Below are 23,756 nucleotides of genomic sequence, written 5' to 3' on the forward strand. Positions count from 1 at the left end.
TTCTTTCTGATTACTTTAAGACATATTGCAAAGTTTAATTCCTGTTTCCAAGATAGCAAATAATTCTTCTTTTTTGGTTTTCAATCATTATAGTTCTTAACATTACTTTATAAATATATTTACTTTAAAATTAAGCAAGTACTTTTCGCAACCATATTATAAATGCAACATACTGACCTACTTTGTTTGATGATCAATCTCCACTAAACTTTTTTAGTTACCTGCATTTAGTTCCAGCGTAAAAATTTAGTTAAGAGTATTGTATTGGAAGATTAAAAAAGTGATTCTGTTACTTTTTTATTTGATCTAAACCACATGAAATATCAGTTTTTATCAATATAAATGATGATGTATGATGAATTTTATATGTGAAGTATTTTACAAATTTAGAGAAAACAATGCTTTTTATTGGGCCCAAATATCTATTTCAGGGGTGTGAAAAAGGAACATGAGAAGGGGACATTACAAGTGCATTACACCTTAATACTTGTCTGCCTCTTTTTCTTTAGATAGATAAATCATAACATTGTGGGGACTCAATATGAACATATCATTCCCATATTGACATCATCTTTAAGATTAGATCTAAATAAAACCTAAAAAAAATTTAGGTGAATTGATCTCCAAAGACTCGTCACTGTCAAAACAGACTTCAATCAATAAATGTTGGATCTCCAAAAGACTCGTCACTGTCAAAACAGACTTCAATCAACAAATGTTGAACCCACAACCTCTCAGTGTGTGAACTAATTCTTTTCATAAACTCTAATTAGACTTTATCTTTAATATATATATATATATATATATATATATATATATATATATATATATATATATATATATATATATATATATATATATATATATATATATATATATATATATATATAATATGATTTTTTTTTTCATTTCAATATTACCCTCATCTCACTTTGATTTTATTGAGTGCAATCATTAAACTATTATTGTAAGAATGCTTTTTCTTTATGGGCCATAATATATTCAACTGTGTTACCCTTTCTTTATCACCATTATTCTACACATTACCTTTTCTCCATCTCCCTTCATGGTTTTCCCCCTTTAAAATTGAAACTAAATCATCAATCTTTATGATTAAGTTAGATATATCAATTATCAATCTACAAACAACATAACATCACTTCATATTGAATTTTTACATAAATAAAAGTACCACTTGACAACATATTGATAAGTTTATTTTAACTTTATGCTCCATAACTTGATCATGTATGGGTTTATGCTACACAAGTATTTCTCAATGATTTGGCCTTTTATTGCCAAACAATCATCACCACTCTAAAACAAAAATTGCCTGAATTGCATAAAAAAAACCTTAGCTTTTACAATTCAAACAAAAGACATGGCCAAACCCACTTAAGGTAGACAGCAATATATAAGAGAAGAGTGAGGAAAAAGTAAAGCTAAAAAAAGTGCAAATTTGGCATTGCCAAAAATGGAACATTGCTACAACCTATAATGATATTATGCTTCCTTACATCAAGGAATTCAAATGAAGATTAATTTCATCTGCAATCTGCACCAACTGCGTCAAGGATGGATTTGAAACCATCTCTTTCCAAGCATTCAGCTAATTCGGCCTATAAACCAAATGAATGTGAATGAGAAGAGAACTATGGTGCATGCATATACACTATTGAAACATGTGTAAGTGTGTAATAATGTAACAACAGTAGGGTACCTTTATTTGAGGAATGAGTGCGGGTCCCCCGTAAGCAAATGCTGTATAGAGCTGAACAAGAGTAGCTCCAGATCGTATTTTCGCATATGCATCCTCACCACTGAATTTATGCACAAGGGACAGAAATCATTGTATATTTTATTTGCAGTTTTAGATGATAAGAGGAATACTAAAATACGGTAACACATGAGCAAAGGAAAATGTAGTTTTTACCTGCTAATGCCCCCACAGCCAATCAAAGGAATCTTGCCCTGATAAACATGAATGGACAGAGCCATGTTAGTTAGGCGTGAATAACATGTATAAGCAAAATAGTAATCATCATGACAGAAAAGCATTATGTGCTAGAATGTGCGTAATAAATCTAAAATAAATAATGCTGAACATAATGAACAATGAGTACTTCACTACAAGACAATATCAATATAAAAACAACAAATGTACCCTTGTCAAAGTATACATCTCTTTCAAGATATTGGTAGACAGATTGAAGAGAGGCTTCCCACTCAAGCCGCCAGTTTCTGTAGCCACTGGATTTATATTGACAGGATCTGGTCTTGAAATAGTTGTATTTGATATAATCTAAACATAATAAATGAATAAATTAAGAAAAAATGAAGTGAAATTGCACAATTTTAAGCTTTTAGTTCAGGCAATAATTTTATATTAGTGGTAAAGTAGAGAGATACCAGTCCATCCAAGTGAAGAGCCAAGGCAACCTACAAACAGATATAAATTGTTATACGGCATTTGAGATGAAGATAGGAGAAAATACAGTAATGTGCATATGCTTACTGCTGCAATATCTTCAAGGTCTTCTTTCGACAAATCTGGTGCAATTTTTACCAGCAATGGAGGAGGGCCTTCCTCACCCCATTGCATTTCATCACGTGCAGCCTGAACCTTCAGGAAAAAAAAAAAAAAAGAAAATTTTCTGGAGTCAACATCTTGAGTATCAACATGATATGAACATGAAGAAAGGTTCACATCTTAGTTTCTACCTTCTTCACAAGATCCTTCAATTGCTTTCTTCCTTGGAGCATGCGCAAGCCAGGGGTATTGGGTGATGAAACATTAATCACCTATAAAAAGGATAAAAGCATTTAGCTGAACAGAATATCAAGCATTCATCTCAAAATATTGTATTTACCCTCATGAAACTTGATAATTTTCCATCTAGAAAAATGGAATTAGTATATCAGTTATTCTAAACCAAATATATCTATCCAGACAAATAAAATAACTCCATTTCCTTATTGATCAAATATTCCCATTTCTATCCAGACAAATAGCACCAAGCTTATAATATTAATGGAAAAATTGAGATACAGAAGATAATTTTAACCTATATAAAATCTCAGGTATATTGCAAGATGGTTGTGAAATTTCTTTCCCCAAGTGCTTCTTGAAAAGTTTATTCAAACTATAAGTTCTTAAGAAAATTCCCTCTCATACACACATCCAACATCTCCTACACAAATTTTCTCACTACCCTAAACTAGGGTATGAGCATCAAAGAAGACATACTTGAAACAGCCATCTACTGAAAATATAAGAGAACGGGAAAACACATATATCAGTTTGGGTGATCATATTACCGATGCCATGCTTTGGAGAACAGGAGATCCTTCCCTTGGCCGATTTACCATCCTCAATCCATAATGAATAGGGTTGTTATATAGCAGTTATAGTATGAATTTTAGTAAATCGCTATTCTTTGGTGATACAGTATTTAGTCAAAATGTTGTCAAATAGCATTTATAGCACTGTTATGCAGCAGAACTTCAACAGACCACTATTATTCGCAATTCCAGATTGACAACACTGACTGGACATTCTTTTCAATTACAAGAAATTGGCTGAAGCACTTCTCTAGAGTGGTACTGGTTTTTAAGTAAACCAAAAATGAAGCAGGCCTAGATGGACTTTGTTATTTTTAGCATTTATATTTTGTCTAGCTATCTTAGACAAAAGTTTCATATGATTGATTTCTTGTTCACTAGTCAAATCAGGCCATGATTGGCAGACCACCAGCACACCACTTCACCAAAACAATATGTTATTTGCTTGGGAATTCTGAAGAGTTTGAGATATTAATAGTGATAAGCATTCGACTTTCTCTTCATGTGGTTGGAGCGGGTCTTTGATTAAGTAGTCATGAGCTTTAATCAGTGTTATCCTGTTGGCTTCTGGCACCATTCTTTAAATTTTAAAAAAGTAATAGGTTTAGCACACATAAGGGAGCGTTATCCACATTTTTAAGTCTGGGAGTTTTGTGAGAATATAATAAAAACTTTCAACAGACCATTTAACGATAGTTGACTCCTAAACAAGGACAGCGATATTTGATCAGACGGTAAAGACTAATGATCCAAGTCATATATATTTGACCCTTTTCAGTCATTTAATGCATCTAGACCTCTTCTCGTCATTAAACCAAATTGGCACAGAATTCAGATGATTTGTTTTTTTGAATTGCCAAACAAGCCATAAAAGAGCCAGGGAAAGAAAGGTCGTTGCCGCTGATACGGGAAATAATTAATTAATATGGACGGATGCTTAAACAAAACAAGATAGACCAATAGATGAAACCATTAGAGAGAAAGTTGGGATAATTCCCACTATAGAAAAGATGATAGATTCTTGTCAAAGGATAATTGGGATGTGTCAAAAAGACTAGTAGAAAAGAGGAAAAATATCACAATTGGTAGAGAAAAAGAAGACTAAGGAAAACCATATATCAAACTGTTGGAAGAGATTCAGATTTTAATAATATATGATTGGACATGATTCCTGAAAAGCATTAAAGTATCTTTTTTATCATTGTGGCAGACTTGCATAATAGGAAAAGACTTTGGTTGTTGTTAATGCTGTAAATGTGTAATCAATGTAACAATGGACCACGCATTGTTGAAGTTCATTGTTAACCTATACTATAGAGTATATACATACATTACTGACAAATCATAATTTTCTATGTAATGGAATGCAAATATATTTTTAATTAAATATAAATACATTAGCAAAAGATACATGTCACCCCACAAACAAGGAAAGTTTACCAACTATAATGACCAGTGACCATGTATATCTAACTTATAGCCTATAGGCATGAAGAAAGTTACCAAACATATACGTTTACACATAAAAAGATGCGTGACTTTCCTTATATCCTGCCCTCAATCATACCCGGGATAAGTTGTGGCATATTAATTTTCTATCTATCCTGTATTCCTATACCCCGCACATATAAAAGAAAAGAAAGTTTACCAAATAATCAGCAAATTGGGACAATGTATGCACTCCTTGAACATAGTCTGCTGCAGCATCTTCACTAGTCTTGTTCTTGCCGAGATTAACACCAAGAATGCCAGGGCCAGCTTTTCCACCGTTTTTGACTTCATTATTTGAGGTGCTTGAAGTTTCATCTAGTTTCCTCTTACCATGCTGAGCACCCAACCGTTTTGCCACAGCAACAATCCCCTCACTATTAAAGCCACATCTATTTATAACAGCGCTGCAAATTTAACTGAATGGGCTTAATATAGAAGAATGTGGGTTAATATAGAAGAACTTTTAAAAAGCGCGCAACCTATCAAACTTAACAACTTTCACATGTCCAACAATTTTCTGCAATATTTTGAAGTTGTGGGAAAAGTTAAAAAGAAAAGATAAAACATATACAATCCATTAATAAAAGCAGAAGAATAAAGAACCAAACAATGTTGTTAATCGTCGATCACATAAAATAGTAGCTTGTTCAAATTTAGCTATGTTAAAGTGTTTGGCGGTGCTATTTGACAACACTTTGAACTAAATAGCATATCACAAAAAATAACAATTTGTTAAAATTCCGCAATGCTATAGAGCTATAGTCCCTATTTGACAACACTGAAACAAAAGACTAATTCTTACCCTTCTTCTCGCAACCTGAACATTCGAGGCTTTGGATTTCCATCCTGAGGGACAGGAGTAACAGAACCAACCTCCACAAAGCCAAAGCCCAAACCAAGTAAGCCATCCACGGCCTCAGCATTTTTATCGAACCCTGCAGCAAGACCTACTGGGTTAGAGAACTTTCTTCCCCAAACCTCTAACCCTAAGATTGGTGGATCGGGCCTCTTCTCCCTTGGAAGCCAACAACGAGCTGCAGCTGAGACGGCTAGTTTATGCGCAACCTCGGCGTCCATCAAAGCGAAAAAAGGATTCACGAGTTTGGTTGCTGAGAACAACCATCCACTGTAAAGAATATAGTTCAAAATTGAATCATTCATTTCAAAAGTACCCATTTCATCTTCAAATCAAGCATTATCAATAGCATTACTCTAATATGATCACTTCAAAAATGTAGAAAACTACGTATACAACTGTCACTATATAGAGAAAACACCTGAATACACCTAGTTTTTTACCCTTAAAATGAAGAAAATAATTAAAATTATATTTCAAAAGCACAATTAAAGAAGCAAATCAAAATGCATACAACACTCAAACTTCCAAATGAAGTACCAGAAAGTAGCTTCATCCACAGTACTCACATAAGCTCCGCCAGCTATAACTAGCCCTAAGGTGGCTCCTGTCAATAGTCTTCCCTGGCAATTCAAAGTAATCGGGATGATAGAAAGTTAGATAAACTTCTCCACAAGCAATTGAGCGAAAAAAGGAATATTAAAAAAATCTTATAACAACCTTGAGTTTTAAACAATATCTTGAAATAACCAAACTTTAAATACGCCTTGCACCTCATTTTTTTTCAAAAGCTATTTTACTCACTTCTTAATAAACACCTATAAGCTGCTTGTAAGCAATAAGCTAACCTAAACCGACCAAAGTAGACAACTGAGAAGTATAAAACAAACTTATAGGTAAATGTCAGCCATAATCTAGATCACAATGCATATATTTTTCTTAACAGAAATGCTATGTTGACACCCCTATTGACACCTACACCGTATATAAATACGGTACACTCCATCATTTCCATTATTTTATTACTTTCATGTTTCTTGGAATTTGAGTCCCCCGACAAAATAAAGCTTAAAGCTACAGTGTAAACAATCTGGTGTTAGAATCCAGTGTAACTATAGCATATCTCTTTTCTTAAATAAGTTTACATCTATGAAGCACGGACACGTAGACACAAACACCGGACACAATACCAAGTACCAACACTGACACGTCATTAATAATTTGAAAAAATAAATAAATTGAAAGTAATAACAATTGTCGGTGTCTCACACGCCTATTTTCAGAGGTGTCGGTGCTACAGAGGTTTACATATAAGTTTTCGCTAAAAGATCTTCCAATTCATTAGCACATAAAACTGCTCTCTGCAACATGCACAATGAATTCGTTAATACCATAATGCTAAATGAATTTCCCATCTTCCAACCCCATATTCACCTCTAAAAACCCTATTTTAATGAAAAATCTCATAAACAAATGAAGATAAGCACATAAACAACACAATGCATAATGTGACAAAAAGGGATAAAAAAATGCATACTTTCTTTGAATAATAACCAATCTTAGGAGCATTTTCAGGTGCAGAAGAAGAAAAACCTCTGACGCTTGAACTTCGATTCAAAAGACCTCTTTTGAGAAAAACATCTCTGAGCAGCTTTCTAGAAGACCATGCGGCCATTATTACTTGACAGTAATTCTCTGAACAAACGCACGTAACTTCCACGCAACACCACAAAAGGAATCCACAGAACAACGCTTCAAATGTAAGAGTATCTAGGAATTGAAATTATGAAATCCAAAACCCTTTCAGTAATCAATAGCGAGAGAGTGAAAGGGTTTTAGCGGATACCGCAACACAAGAGAAGCTCAATACGAATGTGAAGCTAACTCGTGAAATGAACAGAAGTAAGCAGTAGGTCGGGATTGCGGCGTTGGTTGGTAACCGGAATGCGGCGGTTCCGGCGGAGATCGTCGACGGCGCCGTCGTTATTGTAGGCAGAGGTTTAGCAGAAAACGCAGAAATGTGTTTTGCTTTGGGTTTATGGAAGAGAATCAGAATGCCTTTCCCCTCCGTGCAAAACGACGTCGTTTCCAACAAGCCCAATGAAATTTTACTAAAGTTCCATAGAAAGCCCAATTGAACAAAACAAAAGGCACTATTATTAGCACCTATGCTTTTGCTAGCTTGTTTTTTCATTTGCTTTATCTAGGAATAAATTAAGTAGGATATGATCTCATTTTATAATCTAGAAGTGGAACAAACTACATGATTAAATTTTTGGTTTTTTCTTTACCCACCTCCTTGTGGGTGTGACCCCCAGCGAAAACCCCACTTTACTCCTGCTTCGGAAATACATTTTCGAAATATTTTTTTTTTAAATTTTTCCAGATTTCGGAAGTGCACTTCCGAAAAAAATCCCAAAAATTGGGATTTTGATTAATTCAGAGATCATTTCTGCAATAAAAAAAAACCCAAAAATTAAAAAATTTTAGGATATTAATTAATTCACATATCATAAATTTGATATAATTTATGAGTAATGAATAATAATAATTATATATATTTGATATAATTTATGAGTTATGAATAATAATTATTATATATTTCTATTCTGATTCATATTTTAAAATTTAAAATAATTTTAATTAAAAAATTATAATAATTTCATCTACAAAATGAGTTATAATTTTTTATTCATATATATTTATATATTTATAATAATTATTATATATTTATAGAGTTAAAAGGTAGTGCACTGACAATGTAAGATAATTTTACACTGTCATCCAATAGAAAATCATAAATGTGCCATGTCATTAAATTTTTTTAAAATAAAAAATTGGTTTAATTGGATACATGGGTGGTGATTGGTTGACAGTGTAAAAATATTTTACACTGTGCATCACCCATTTTCCCATATTTATATATTTACAAAATAATTTAAAAAAATGAGTGTTTTAATTTATATATTTATATATTTATATAATAATTATAATAATTATTATATATTTATAATAATTATTATATATTTATAAAAATTATTATATATTTATATATTTATATAATTATTATATATTAATTATAAATATATTTATATATTTATATTATAATTATTATATATTAATTATAAATATAGGGAATGTATCAAGTATGAGGGTTTTTAAATAAGAGATAAGAGCATTCAATGCTAACCATTTGATTAATCAAGAGAGAGAAATAATAATTATATTAATATTTTAATAAATAATTTAATTTCTCTCTCTTGATTAATCCAATAGTTAGGATTGGATGCTCTAATCTCTTATTTAAAAATTCCTCCTACTTGATACATCCCCTATAAATATATTTATATATTTATATAATAATTATAAAAATTAAAAAAATGAGTGTTTTAATTTATAGTAATTATTATATATTTATATATTTATATAATAATTATTATATATTTATATATTATATATTTATATATTTCACTTACAAAATTAATAATTATTATTATATATTTATATATTTCTATTCTGATTCATAATTAAAAATGAGTTATAATTTTTTATTTAGTTTAAAAAAATTAAAAAAAAGATTTTGTCTTAATTTTATTTAATGAATAAATTTTATATTTAATTATATATAATTCAAAATTTACTTATGAAATTAAAATGTTTTTGATTTATATAAGTTAGTAAAATAATTTTTAACTTTAAATTTTTTTAGGAAATTTTGATTCACCTTGATTTTATTGATTCGCCTTCATTTTATTGATTCACCTTGATTTTATACCTATTAATTGTATTGATTCACCTTGATTTTAATTTTTTAATAATTATTGAATTCTTTCGGAAGTGTATATCCGAAACATTCCAAGATCAATTTGGTATTGGAATTTTTCGGATATGCATCTCCGAAGACACCCCTCTCCCAAAAGGAGTATTTTCGGAAATGCATCTCCAAAAACCCAAAAAAGGGGTGTTTTCGGAAATACATCTCCGAAAACACATTTTTTTTCGTGTTTTCGGAAGTGCATTTCCGAAATAAGACAAATTTTGAAGAAAAAAAAACATTTTGGAAATGCATTTCCGAAGTTAGGGGTATTTTGAGTTTTTCACCAAAGGTGACCAAAAAAGTATGGAGGTGGGTAAAGAAATTTCCAAATTTTTTCATAATATTTTAGTCAGGATTATATTCTATAATCTCGAAAAATTTCTTAATTACTTCTTTTATAATTTTACTAAAGTCTTATTTTACACTTTACATTTAGTTGTTTAGCTCCTTTTCATTTAATTTGTTTTTCTTTACAAGTCTTTTCTTTACATATTTTTCTTTATAAATTTTCTCTTTGCTCAATCCGCATAAATTTATCTTTTACTATCTTTTCTTTTATAGATGTTATCCCGACGCTCTCTAATATTGTCATTTTTAATTTTATCATACTTAGTCGCACTTCAAATTATTAGTGTGTGTAATTCATGAACCACGCTGAATCAAATCACATTAATTATTCAATTCATTTTTGAATAACCACTTCAATAAAAATACAGGTAACTACTAAGACGATTTCAGTTCAGTATAAAATTAATTTGTATTTATAAATCAGTTTTATATTTTGAATTATTTTGGAATCAATTTTTTTCCAACCATTTTATTTTAGAAATAAAACAAATTTTTTTAAAAATAGCTTTTTTTTCAAGAAAAAAACTTACTTCCAAAAGATTTTTTTAATTTTTTTTAAATTAATTGTTTTAGGATTTTTATTTTAATTTTAAGAAAAAATGTTTATTTTTATGATTTAAAAAAAAAAAAAATTTTTTACATTATCTTAATAATTTTTTTAAACAATTAGTTAAACAGTTTAAATTAATTTTTAATTTAAATTTGGTTCACGTAAGTATTTATAATATATATGGTTTAGTTTATTAACTATTTAAATGATTCAAGTTTTTTTTTACGTGTATTTCAGTTTGAGCATGTCGCTCAGTTAATCGTATTTTTACACACTCCTACATCAAACGCAACATCTTTGTCTCTGCTATATTTACTTTATTCTCACGTTGATTCTTAACCGACCAACTTTTTATCTTATATAACATCGTGGATCTTATTGTAATCCAATACGAATTCTTTTCAGCTTGAGCGATACCTTTGTGTTACATAAAATTTCTGAAACTCTCCTTCATTTTAGCTACCCAATTTGAATTTGATAATTTTGAATATTTTTTCAAATATAAATACAAGGTGATGAATATATAACAAATGTACTAAAAATATCGCCACGTAATAAAATTAAAGTTTGTATCCATGGTGATTGTTTTATGTCAACAAAGCAATTAAAATGTATTATAATTGTTGGCGCAACAATTGGGGGAGGATCGAACGAGAAACATTCTTACTTTGTGGGACATTCCTTTGAGCAATTTTTTGGAAGACACACCACTTGTCCACCTAAAACATTTAGGTGATATGTGAGTGAGTTCTCCTACTTATAAATGCTCAAGTTACCATATTCCTTTCAATGTGGGACTATTTCTCACACTTGTTATATTCTGAACACTCCTCCTCAAGTGTGAGTCCACAATTCTCCCCCTCAAGTGGAAGCTCTTTCTTCCATATATACTTGTATCGCCATTAAAACTCTTTCAACGAGACACTATTTACTCACATGCGGGACGCTTACCCTTGCCCATGTGGGGTACTTTTTGATACAAGTAAATCGACCCCTTTCTTGAAACCAATGACTCTAATACCATTTGTTGGCTCAACAATCGGGGGAGGTTTGAGCTAGGAGCGTTCTTATTTTTTAGGACATTTAGTTGAGCAACCCACCTTTGTGGAAGACACACTACTTGTCCACCTAGAACCTTAAAATGATAGGTGAGTGGGTTCTCCCACTTATAAATGCTAAGTCACCATATTTCTATCCAATGTGTGAATATTTCTCACACTTTTTATATTCTCAACACTGATAGCTATGTGCGGAAATAGTCCAACATTGGATAGGAATATGGTGACTTGAGCATTTATAAACGGGAGAATCCACTCACCTATTATCTTAAGGTTTTGGATGAGTATGTGTTGTGTCTCTTACAAAGGCGTGTCTCAAGTGTAAAATGCTCTCCTGTATTGACCTTGAATTATCTCAAACAATGGTATCATGAGCCTTTGACTTCGAGTGAAGGGACTAACTTACTTGTATCGAAATTACTCCTCACAGGTGGTGGATAGGAGATGTTCCATTAAAAAGTGCTAATGGCAGTACAAGTGTATGTGGAAGAAAGAACTTTCACTCGAGGGAGAGCATTGTGTATAGACTCACACTTGATAAGGAGTGTTGAGAATTTAGCATTTGTGAGTACTGTGGGGATATAGTTCCACATTGAATAGGAATGTGGTGACTTAATCATTTATAAATGGGAGAAACCACTCACTTATCACCATAAAGTTTTGAGTGAACATGTGGTGTATCTCTCACAAAGATGTGTCTAAAGTTTAAAAAAATGCTCCCTCGTTGACCCCCATTGTTGCCTCCAACAATAATTGTTTAAAATGAGGGGTTTATCTTGAAAAGTTGATTTAAGATAAAAATAAGTAAAAAAAATGAAAGTTATCAGAAATTAGAGCGATGATGCATTTCTCTAATTCTTTATCTATCAATGTTTGGTAATTGGGTTTATTCCCACATTGTAAAACGGAAAAAAAAAATCAAACTCAAACAAAAAATTGAAGGGGCTTAAACCAAAATGAATGGCAACATGTTATACTTGTAAAATGGTTGTATACCCTCAAATTATCTTGTCTCATGAAGACTCATCTCTCTAAGGTAGTAGTAGGTAGTAGTAAAGCACAATAAGCGTGGTTACACCCCATGCCTAATTTTGATGACGTAAACCATGTAACGGGTCAGATTGATGTGCATAGGGTATATTCTTATGCACGGCGCATAAGTCTCGTACGAGTAATATTTAAATTGTTCCGAGTAACATTTTAGTTAGAAATGAGTAATAATATCATAATCCATGAATAATATATGCATTATTTGTACACATCTATTAATTATGAGTAATTATTAATTGTGAGTAATGAGTACACTATTCTGAGTAATATTTACACCATTTTGAGTAATATCGAATTTTAACTATTTTGAGTAATATATTCATTGTTCTGAGTAATATTTATACTATTTTAAGTAATCTGTATATTACTTTGAGTAATAAATATAATACTTTGAGTAATATAAGCAGTATTTGAATATTTATGCACCGTGCATAAGGATATACCTTATGCACATCAACACATCCCCCATGTAACAACTCAACATATGTCGCATTTATCAAATGTCGCGCTTTTTTTGTAATAGTGGTGCACCTGACCAAGTGTAAAGGAATGTCCTCGTAGCAAATTCAAACTTGTCCCCATAACAAACTTCTTGTAGAGATATCGCAGTAAAGATAATCTATTGTGAACACCTCTATTCTACTTAATATCATCAGTATCTTCATGTAGAGTTGCTCTCAATGCTGTAAAAAAAAAAAACTTTAAACATGATTTCTTTGTGTAGGGGTGGAAAGAAGATTCCTCCATATAGGATAGCCCAAAATCAAATGGACAGCCCAGCCCAGCCCAGCCCAACCAATCAGACTGTATAGGCGGCGTCACACGTTCCACGGTACGTGTCAAAACCGTCACTTGTCAACGACTTACACTGTACTGTACCTTTCCTTACACTTTTCAGTTTCAAATTCCACCGAACCTTCACTCACACACCGTAACGAATGTCGATGCTGAAAGCCATATCCTTCACAACCCCATCGTTCTCAAACTTATCAGTTTCCAGATCCAGGTCGAACTTCCGTCCAATTAGATGCACCGCTCAATCTCTTCCTCTAGGTAATTACAATTTTCTCCTCATTCCACATTTCACTTTTCTTCTCTTCTTTTTCTATCCAAAACTGTTCGTTTTTTTCAGTTGACAATGCAGCGAAGTTTCTAGAAGCTTCGAAGAACGGAAACGTGATTCCGTTATACCGTTGCATATTCTCCGATCATCTAACTCCGGTTCTCGCTTACCGGTGTTTGGTCAAAGAAGATGAAAGAGACGCTCCTAGCTTTCTCTTTGAATCAGCTGAGCCTGGTCTTCAGATTTCCAGTGCCGTAAGGCGTAAACTACTTCACTGTTTATGCTTTTTTTTGTTTTGTTTTTTGTATTGTTCAATTTTTGTTGTGAAAATGTGGTGTGTTTGTTGGATTGTGTTAGGGAAGGTATAGTGTGGTTGGAGCTCAGCCGTGTATGGAAATTGTGGCGAAAAAGAATAGGGTTACTATAATGGACCATGAGGAAGGGTTAAAGACGGAGGAGATTGCGCTGGATCCTTTGGTGATTCCGCGGAGGATTATGGAGAAGTGGAAGCCTCAACTCATTGATGATCTTCCTGAAGCATTTTGTGGTATATGAAATGCAATGTTAATTGTTATTTGTTGTATAATTTTACTATGTGTGGTGTTTCTGTTCGTTGTGTGTGATTATGCCTTAATTTTGGTGGGTTCTATGGTGGACCACTACTTAAAAATCACCTGAAACCAATGTAGTCAAGCACGGGATCTTAAGTAGGATCGATCAACTAGTGAAAGACTGTAAAACTCGGATTGTTAGCACGGCACGTAAGATCATACTGAAGAGAAAAATGGTAATTTCTTACATATGTACACACACATGCACATAAAAACATGAAAATTGTAATATATACAAAAAAAAGAAACCCCAACACGTTTTCAAAAAGCTCGATCGACGAAAACGATATTTCTCTGATCGTAGCACTCTCATGCATCCTTAGCATGTACGATCTTACGATACAACACTCGATCTTGACTACACTGCCTGAAACGATGAGCCTCTTGTAAGTAAAAGTTGAAGCTCACCGTCCTCATCGTTCTCCCAGATAAGATGGTGACATGACATGATTGATGTCAGAATGACAAACATGAGAAAACGAGTATGAGTTGAGTTTTGAAGCACAAATATTCATTTTTCTTGTTTTTGAAAATTCGACATCGGTCAAATACGTTTGGAAGGGTGAAATATAATCTTATAATTTCGGAAATTGTCGTTTGTTGTATTGGACTTTCAAACTATTTCTAAGCACTGATCCATGGTGGAGCGCTTTGACTACCGATCAAAGTGGTTTGTCAGAGTGGCTTACCAAAGAAATTGCCTTCATAGTTTTGTTGGTATGCAAAGCCATATTCAGTGGTCATGTTATGCTCACTTCTTATCTTTCCTTTCGTATTTTCTATTAGCTTTACTTTCCTTTTTGCGATTTAATGTTGACTGTAATGAGTGGATTGTACCTTCACAAAGTGTATACTGGTTATACTTGATTTATTTTTCAACTTACAAGTGTACCTTCATATGCCAAATTAAAAATGAAATGGTCTAAAATACTTTCTTCACATGCTAGAGAGGATTTTTTTTTAATTCAATTCAACATTCTAGGAGAGAATTGAATATTGCGTTGATGAACCTGAAAATTTTTTGTTATAAATTTCCTATTTTATTTGATTGTGCATCAATTTCTTTTCGCAGGTGGTTGGGTTGGTTATTTCTCGTATGATACAATGCGCTATGTAGAAAGGAAGAAACTTCCATTTGAAAATGCTCCCATAGATGACAGAAACCTTCCTGATATTCATCTGGGCCTTTATGATAATGTCATTGTGTTTGACCATGTTGAAAAGGTACGTTTATATTTATCACGTGGTATCTGAATGAGTTGATTACTTGATTCATATTTAAGAAAATTCTGGTTCAATATGTAACTTAATTGTGTGTGTGTGAACTGAAATCATTTACCGATTTGGTCCAGAAGAGTATTCCAATTTTTCTTATTTGACTTTGTTCCACCCAGAAAGCATTTGTGATTCATTGGGTTCGGTTAGATCGATATTCTTCTGCTGAAAAAGCCCTCAATGATGGAATGGACAGGCTGGAAACTCTAGTATCTAGGGTGCATGATATAATTGCGTGAGTAAACTGTTTTTCCCATTTTTTTCATCTTGGATTAACATTCTAAATCAAGGCTAGGGATGCCTTCTGTCTGCGTACAGTTTCATTTCTGTATTTACAATTATTGTTTTCACTTTCAGCCCAAGGCTGCCTGCAGGTTCAATAAAGTTAATCACTAGCCTCTTTGGTCCTAAACTGGAACTGTCAAACATGACAAATGAGGAATACAAGAAGGCAGTATTGGAGGCCAAGGAGCACATATTGGCTGGTGATATTTTTCAAATTGTGCTAAGTCAGCGGTTTGAGCGCCGAACGTTTGCAGACCCTTTTGAAGTCTACAGGGCACTGAGAATTGTTAATCCTAGTCCATACATGACATATTTACAGGTTTGCCCATTTTGTCTGATATAGTTTTTTTCAAGTATGCATGCAAAGGTTAACTTGTTGAAATAAATACTGGTATCAGGCCAGAGGGAGTATTTTGGTTGCTTCAAGTCCAGAAATTCTTACGCGGGTGAAGAAGGTAACCTTGTGCAACAATTACTCAGAATAATTTTCAGATATAATTATACTTGGCCTTTTTCTTGTTCATTAGCTCTTTTATGAACTCCATTTTAGATCAAACAAATTTACTATTTCGTATCTTTGTTGGCAGAGAAAAATCACCAATCGGCCTCTTGCCGGGACTGTTAGAAGAGGGAAAACACCGAAAGAAGATATCATGTTAGAGAAAGAACTTTTGAATGATGAAAAACAATGTGCAGAGCACGTAATGCTAGTTGATTTGGGGAGAAATGATGTTGGAAAGGTAGATTGCTTTCAACTCCAGGCTTATTATCATTTATTTCATAGAAAGTTCTTGCATTATTAATGTTCACTAGAAATACTTGATCTAAATGCAAATAAAATGTCATGAACAGAGATGAAAAAGAAAGATAGCTTACCCTTACACGAATAATAATCGACATTACTCCCAGATTCTTAAACCACTCATAACTGAAATTTGTTGCCACTCGTAAACATTACCAAAAAAAGTGTACTCGAACATATTAGGGCAATGGAGTGTTTTACTGTGTGAGATGACAATAGCATTTCTTGACCATTGGATCTTACATGGATGGTCAAAAATAATTCTTAAAATGGTCACATGGTCACTTTAAAAGGTTACTTGTCTTTGTGTTCACTGGATTTAATGATCAAGAATGGTTCTTCTCACTCAAATATTATCACTCATGTCCCATTTTGTCACTAGGCTTTTGAACGGAGGTCATTGTTTGATATGTGCATAGTCAAATTTCAAGCACCTTCTTGAAGGAGTCAAAATTTCATTACAGTGTCATATATATGCTGTGGTTATAGATATGCATTCCATAGCTGATTCACTGTTTGGTTTTGTATGATCCTAATTTTTTTACACTCTATGCAGATTATGTGTGTTTCTTAATCCTTTGTATGAATACGCAGGTCTCCAAACCCGGATCTGTCCAGGTTGAAAAACTTATGAATATTGAGCGCTACTCCCATGTTATGCACATAAGTTCTACAGTAAGTTCTTTAATGCAAATTATAATAATTTGGAATAAGTAAATAGAATTAAACTGCGTTGTTCACTATTGCAGCCAGAAAATTGAATAGTATGGAATCAAGTGAGCTAGAGTCCCTCCTGGTTTTACTAGATTCCATTTAGTTTAAAAGCTTATCTTTGCATAATAGAAAATTGTGCCTGTGTTTACAGGTCACTGGGGAATTATTAGATGGCTTAACAAGCTGGGATGCTTTGCGGGCGGCGTTACCTGTTGGTACAGTTAGCGGAGCACCAAAGGTAAATTATACCCTGGATTTCTATAGGCTCTTCTTCTTCCTGATGTAGTTTCTGGTATGGTTGGCACTTCCCTTCAATTCTGGATTGTTTTTGCTAAGAAAAAAAGTGGCAGGTGGAGATTATCAATTCTTCTTGTCCCTAAACATTCTGAGAACTACAAGATTCAGCCTTGATTTGACTTCCTTATTCCTAAATATTCTCATTAGCTCTGCTGTAAAACAGGTTAAAGCCATGGAGTTGATTGATCAGTTGGAAGTGGCAAGCCGTGGGCCATACAGTGGCGGATTTGGAGGCATATCATTTTCTGGTGATATGGACATTGCCCTTGCTCTGAGGACCATAGTTTTCCCTACTAATACTCGTTTTGACACAATGTACTCCTACAAAGATAGGAACAAACGCAGAGAATGGGTTGCCCATCTCCAGGCAGGAGCTGGAATTGTGGCTGACAGTGATCCAGCTGATGAGCAAAGAGAATGCGAGAACAAAGCTGCAGCCCTTGCACGTGCCATTGATCTTGCAGAATCTTCATTTGTTGACAAATGAATGATTTGGGATCATCCACCATCTGCAATGCACCTTGATAATTGACAGACATTTGCGCGGGGAAGTTTGGAAGGCAGATTATGGGATTTTTATCATCAACCTCTGGGAGAATCCTGGAAACCATTTTGTGTTATAAAAGGAAAATACAAGTCTTGTTTACCATTTATTCCCATCTTGTTACTTTAGCTGTGGCGCAACAATACCATCTAGGGAGTGAAGTTGAATGAATCAATTAAAGAAATGAACAGGTGTTTGGTTTTGCGTTTGGTATAATTGAATTTGAGAGAATTGATTTTGATTAAAAGTGGTTTGATTGTAAATTGATTTATGTTTGGATGAACACTTAAAATTAAAATCGATTCTTATCAATATATGTTTGGATATTTTATATCAATATTATTTTCAGAATTATTTTTAAAATTATAATTATCATATGTATGACTTATGATCGTCATTTTTTTGTCTCATAATATTAACGGAGATGCAGTGAAGAAGGTATCCTTTTTCCACATTCTACATCAACGTGGGTGGACAAATTTGAACTTGCATATTGGGATGTAGGGTTGTCCTCTGAATAGCTGGTGTCTGCTTCTGGCATTGATATGCGAATATGTAACCAGCTGTGCGTGGTATTTCTATGTACAAATGCATTTTTTTATGTGTTACATTGTATTTTAAAGATTTCACTCTTGACGTGCTTAATCACCTAGAGATTGCCCTTTCTTAATTTCATACGATTAATTGAGTGTGTGAAATATTTTTAATACTGGTGTAAATATAAAAAAAAATGTGTGAAATCCTTCCACCTCTTCCATATTATGAGGAAGTCTGTGTAAAAATCCTTCCACCTCTTCCATATTATGAGGAAGTCTGCTAACTTAGGTCAGTTTCAAGGATTGGTCTCTTTCAGGTAGAGTCGTAAGTTTTTAAAAATGTACATGGATTCTTATAATAACTTCATAAATAAATACTTCTTCATTATGCCCCTCAACCTCCCTACATATATTACACTTTGCGATCTCCTTGAAGAGATGTTTGTGAAGAAATGTGGCAATACCTTGGAGGCCACCTTCTCCATTAATTCCTTTAAGGTCTAGTTGAAGAGTAACAATGAGAAAAATGTGACAACTCTGTGAAAGCTAGACACTCTTTCAAATGACCACAATGTTATGATAAGTACATCTATAAAGAAGTTAAATTCTCTATCGAGGAATTTAGGTTAATAGGAAACTTTCAGAATTTGTACACGATTTTGAGTGTGAGATGAAATTTGATGGCAAGGGTGTCCCCCCCCCCCCCCCCCCCCCCCACCCCCCCAAATAAAAACTTTGATTCTTAGAGACTCGATTGCTGCTTAACGTGATTAATAAAGAGGAACTTAGGTTAAATAAGAAACTTCTAGAGTTTGTACACGACTTTGAATCTGAGATGAAAGTTGATCACGAGGGTGTACCTTCCAAAAAAAGAAACTTTGATTCTTAGAGACTCGATTGTTGCTTGACGTGAGTAGTAAAGAGAAAAAAATGAGATCTTTGGCGAGGATTGATTATGGTGTCTTTCCTTGTCATTTTATTGCTTCCCTATTGAGTTGTCATCGATAATGTACTGTGACATGTTTTATTTCTTTTGCAAACACTATGAGTAGCATGGCTAGGATAACTAAAAAGAGAAAAGAGGGGAAAGGCCACCCCTTCGTAGACCGTTGTTCCAGTTCCATCTTCTGAGCATGTCGTGGAAACCAATGATGTTTTGGAGGAAACAGTTACGGTAGAGGATAATGTTGTTGGAGGAGAATATGGGGATTGAATGGTCTAGAAAAGGAGTTTAATAGACGAATCTCCTTAAACCATTTTCAAAAACATTTTCTTTTACAAAATTAGAGTTTAATTAAAAGATGTACATGTGGTAGGCGAAAGAAAAATATTGCGAATATTTTGAAAGATTACATGTTTTGATGTCTATCAAAGCTACATGAGACAATAAAATATCAACGCAATCAAGATAAATGAAGTTACTTTGACAAAAAATTCATCAATGATCATAACTCAATTTTGTGCATAGTTCAAAATTGATCTATATCAATGGTTAAATCAATCAAAATTTAAAGTCTTTACAACTATAATTAGGGGATAGAATAATTAATGAACTAGATACATCACAAACCCAAACTTATATGATAAAACACTACAAGCAATGTAAAGATTTAGATAACATGATATTCTAAAGATAAACGAATTTACAACATGCGATATTATGTGGAAACATAAAAGAGGTAGGGAGAAGAATAATGTACACCAGATTTATAGTGCTTCAACTAATTCGTCCTCGCTAGAGTTTAGTCAATTCTTTAATAGTTTCAACATTAAAAATGGTAAGATCTTCCATTATTTAAAAATTTAATATACAAGTATTTTTGGTACAACAGATAATCAACAAATTGAATACTACAAGTCAACTGCTTTAGTCAGCAAAAATCTAAAATGACTTTCCCTTTTGTTGAATTAAAATACTCAAACTGCAAACATTCAAGATCTTAAATGATGTTGATCCAACAATCTTGCTAGACACAAAAATCTTGCTTCATGTTTCCAATATGAAACGATCTTTACTTAGCCCCACCGGCTCCTTGTCAGACAGTTTGTTCAACACAAGAAATATTGGACAACTCCCAAATTCGTTTTGCAACAACCTTTACTCTATCCCACCGAAGTCTTCCATGGATTATAGAAAATCTATTCTTTTGTTGGAAATTAACAACCAAATACCATAGACAAAAAGCGATTATTTTTCCTGATACACACAATAAAACTTCACCAAAAAAAATATTAGTTTCCTCAATATACCTTGAACCTACCACTCACATTCAATCTTTAAAGTTGAACACCAAAACAACGATTTCTTGATATAAAGTTGAAGATGATGAATGTTATTTAAAGAATCTAACACAATACAACTTAGATCTCATAATATCAACATTCTAGAAAAAATTTCCCAAGGTTGAATCAAGGAGATAGAGTGTTTGTGAAATGAAAACTCAATGGTTTTTCTAAAGCTTCTTGAAAAAAAATGGGTTGATCTCACTAGATCTCTCTGTCATAATCTCATTGTGAGACTTCCTTTTTTTTGTTGAATATCCTCTAATGTTAGAGAACATAATCTTTCAAATTAACCAACCATGACTATCACATTATTATGTTTTTTTGAAATGACACTTAAAAGATTCATATAGGTGCTAGAAGTTAGGCACAAAAAGGTGAAGAAAATAACAAAATGATTAGAATCAAATTATGAGATTATTATTTTAATCAAAAGAAAGAATGACTTGAATCTAGGTTGTAAAATGAGGAGGTTTCTATTTTGATTTGAATCATGATTGGTATTCACGATTCAAGTCAAACAAAAGCAAGATTCAAATCATGGTTGTTTTAGAAAGAAGTTTGGATTTCATGATTCGTCAAAATTGTCTATGATTCGAGTCAAAGAAAGTTGTGGTTCAAATCACACACATCTCTGATTTGAATCAAATTGTTACTGGCAAAATCCTGATTTTAGCTAGATGTCTGATTTGAGTCATAAAAATGCTTGATTCGAATCAAGCTTTAGAAAAATCTTCTTTTAAGTTTTTTAACTTGTAATTAAATATACACTAAATCCATTGACTTTGGTCAATTTTTTAGGCTAAAAAACATATTAATATGGTGAATCCAAGGCTGTAGTCATACTTGGACATAGCTTTCTCTAAATGAGCGTCAAAGTATATGACGTTAACGTATAAAGGGTATGGTCCAGAAAAGCTAACTTCGTTTACCTTCCCTTTCTCCATGACGACGGTTGCGTCTGTGCTTCTCTCGAGATCTTTAAGGCAACACATGGCTCCTTGTAGGTTTCCACACATCATCACTACTCTTTCTTGGGAATTGTGGTACTTTATTTTGAGGTGAAAAGTATAGCCTTTTCTCCATACCATTAGGGAGGTGTCTCCCTAGAATGTATTTGTAGACGGATCTCCATGGGACGACTAAGAGTTGAATGTTTATAGCCCTTTCTACTATTATTTCTTTAAAAATGACCAACAACTCTATAAAGCCCTAAGGGAGGGTTACCTTGTCGTTGAATCCCTACAAACACGTTCCCTAATATGGAATTAAACTTTTTACTCAAACTCAATTTCTTGAATTGATTTGTGTACATGATTTCACATGAATTTCATTTTTCAACGAGAATTCGCGAGACGTCGCAATTGGCCATGATTATCAATGGGAATATTTCAATGGGTGTGCCTCATACCCTTTCATTGTCTTTAAAATCTGTAATGGTTATTTTATGGGTCTCGTCTGACGTTGTTTTCTTCTTTTGGATGATATAAAACATTTCAATATTTTTCCTTTTAACAAATCTCTTATAATGTTTTTCTTGGATGTGGGAAATCTCATACGATTGAGTGGATGAAGGTGAATCTTTCTCTTGAGATGGAGGCAATGAAGGGACGATTCATTTTCTTATGGTCCTCCATTACGTTGTTCTTACTCCTAATTGTTTTATTAGACAACGTGTCACTCTAACGAAATTCACTCATACTAGTTACTCTTTATTGATAATCCTTGTGTCTCTCATTATCCCATCTTTGAATATGTTCCGTGGTGTGTTTACCAAGGTTCTCTTTCGTAATAAGGTATTCAATTACATCCTTAAGATGAGTACACTCGTTGACTCCATGCTTGTAACGTTTATGGAGCATGCAATACTTTGTTTTGTCAGTGTGTACAAGCTCCTTTTGAGGGGTATTTCACCTCGGCTTATTTAAACTTTTGAGTTAGCACACTTTTGAAGGACTTTTTTTCTGGACATATTTAAGGGGGTGCACTCTAAGAACCGAGACATGTGTCATTTGTTCCTCTCCTTAGCCCCTTCTTCACGGTGCTTGTTGTCCTCGAGTTTTCCAAATGTCTTGTTCTTATCAATCTCTTTAGATAATAACTTCTTCAAAGTTAATGTATGGTTAAGCCATAAAGAGTACTTAGCTTATGCATCTTATTATAACCCCATCTTCTCTCTAAACATTCAATTTAATCTCATATAATTTTCATAAATCCAACGTTTACATTCATCATTAGCCCTTCTGACCTCCATATCTTCTCTAATGAATCTATCAATGTAATATCACAATGTCTCCATCTTCCTTTTCATGATGGCATTGAGAACGACCATCATATTCGCTTGAAGTTTTTGTGACATGAAATGGAATGTGAACTTTCGTGCAATGTTCTCCAAGAACTAATGGGGTGGAAGTATTGTGCATGGATTTATTGTTCTCTAGCCAGTCCGAAATAGTAAGATTTCGGAGACTCTTTTAAAAACATATATGACTATATATATTTCATAATAGAGAATCTATGAAACATTATTTAATTAGGTTTTTCTTGTCAATATCAGTTTTATCAATACCAATTTGATGATGTTTTTAAAGCCGTTGAAGTGACTAGTTAGCTGTCACCCATAAATATAATAGATTAAGGTAAAATTAAAAAAATATATATATATATATATATATATATATATATATATATATATATATATATATATATATATATATATATATATATATATATATATAAAGAACCGTAAGTTTATTTAACCCCTTCCTCACTTACCATTTCTTCTTTGTTGGCTTCTCGTCTCTTTTTCTTGTGATTTGTTTCTTCGCAGCATT

General features: G+C 32.9%; 2 protein-coding genes across 2 annotated transcripts; one reads left to right on the plus strand and one right to left on the minus strand.

Annotated features, from left to right (window-relative positions):
* Nucleotides 1-1,206: 1,206 nt before the first annotated feature.
* On the minus strand, nt 1,207-7,728 carry LOC131649207 (dihydroorotate dehydrogenase (quinone), mitochondrial-like). The gene is made up of 11 exons (XM_058918964.1): nt 7,227-7,728; nt 6,230-6,312; nt 5,636-5,959; nt 4,991-5,237; nt 2,722-2,802; nt 2,516-2,623; nt 2,410-2,439; nt 2,165-2,302; nt 1,934-1,971; nt 1,721-1,820; nt 1,207-1,619 (listed from the first exon to the last, which is right to left on the minus strand). The coding sequence occupies exons 1-11, from the start codon at nt 7,362-7,364 to the stop codon at nt 1,545-1,547; spliced, it is 1,362 nt and encodes a 453-aa protein (XP_058774947.1). The 5' UTR covers nt 7,365-7,728; the 3' UTR covers nt 1,207-1,544.
* A 5,615-nt stretch (nt 7,729-13,343) lies between these two features.
* Nucleotides 13,344-18,440, plus strand: LOC131649206 (anthranilate synthase alpha subunit 2, chloroplastic-like). Its single transcript, XM_058918963.1, has 11 exons — nt 13,344-13,565; nt 13,645-13,829; nt 13,933-14,122; nt 15,259-15,410; nt 15,581-15,696; nt 15,819-16,065; nt 16,145-16,201; nt 16,334-16,486; nt 17,143-17,223; nt 17,414-17,500; nt 17,723-18,440. The coding sequence occupies exons 1-11, from the start codon at nt 13,451-13,453 to the stop codon at nt 18,044-18,046; spliced, it is 1,707 nt and encodes a 568-aa protein (XP_058774946.1). The 5' UTR covers nt 13,344-13,450; the 3' UTR covers nt 18,047-18,440.
* The last annotated feature ends 5,316 nt before the right edge of the window (nt 18,441-23,756 follow it).

The sequence above is a fragment of the Vicia villosa genome, linkage group LG2, assembly GCF_029867415.1.
Source record: "Vicia villosa cultivar HV-30 ecotype Madison, WI linkage group LG2, Vvil1.0, whole genome shotgun sequence".
Classification (NCBI taxonomy): Eukaryota; Viridiplantae; Streptophyta; class Magnoliopsida; order Fabales; family Fabaceae; genus Vicia; species Vicia villosa.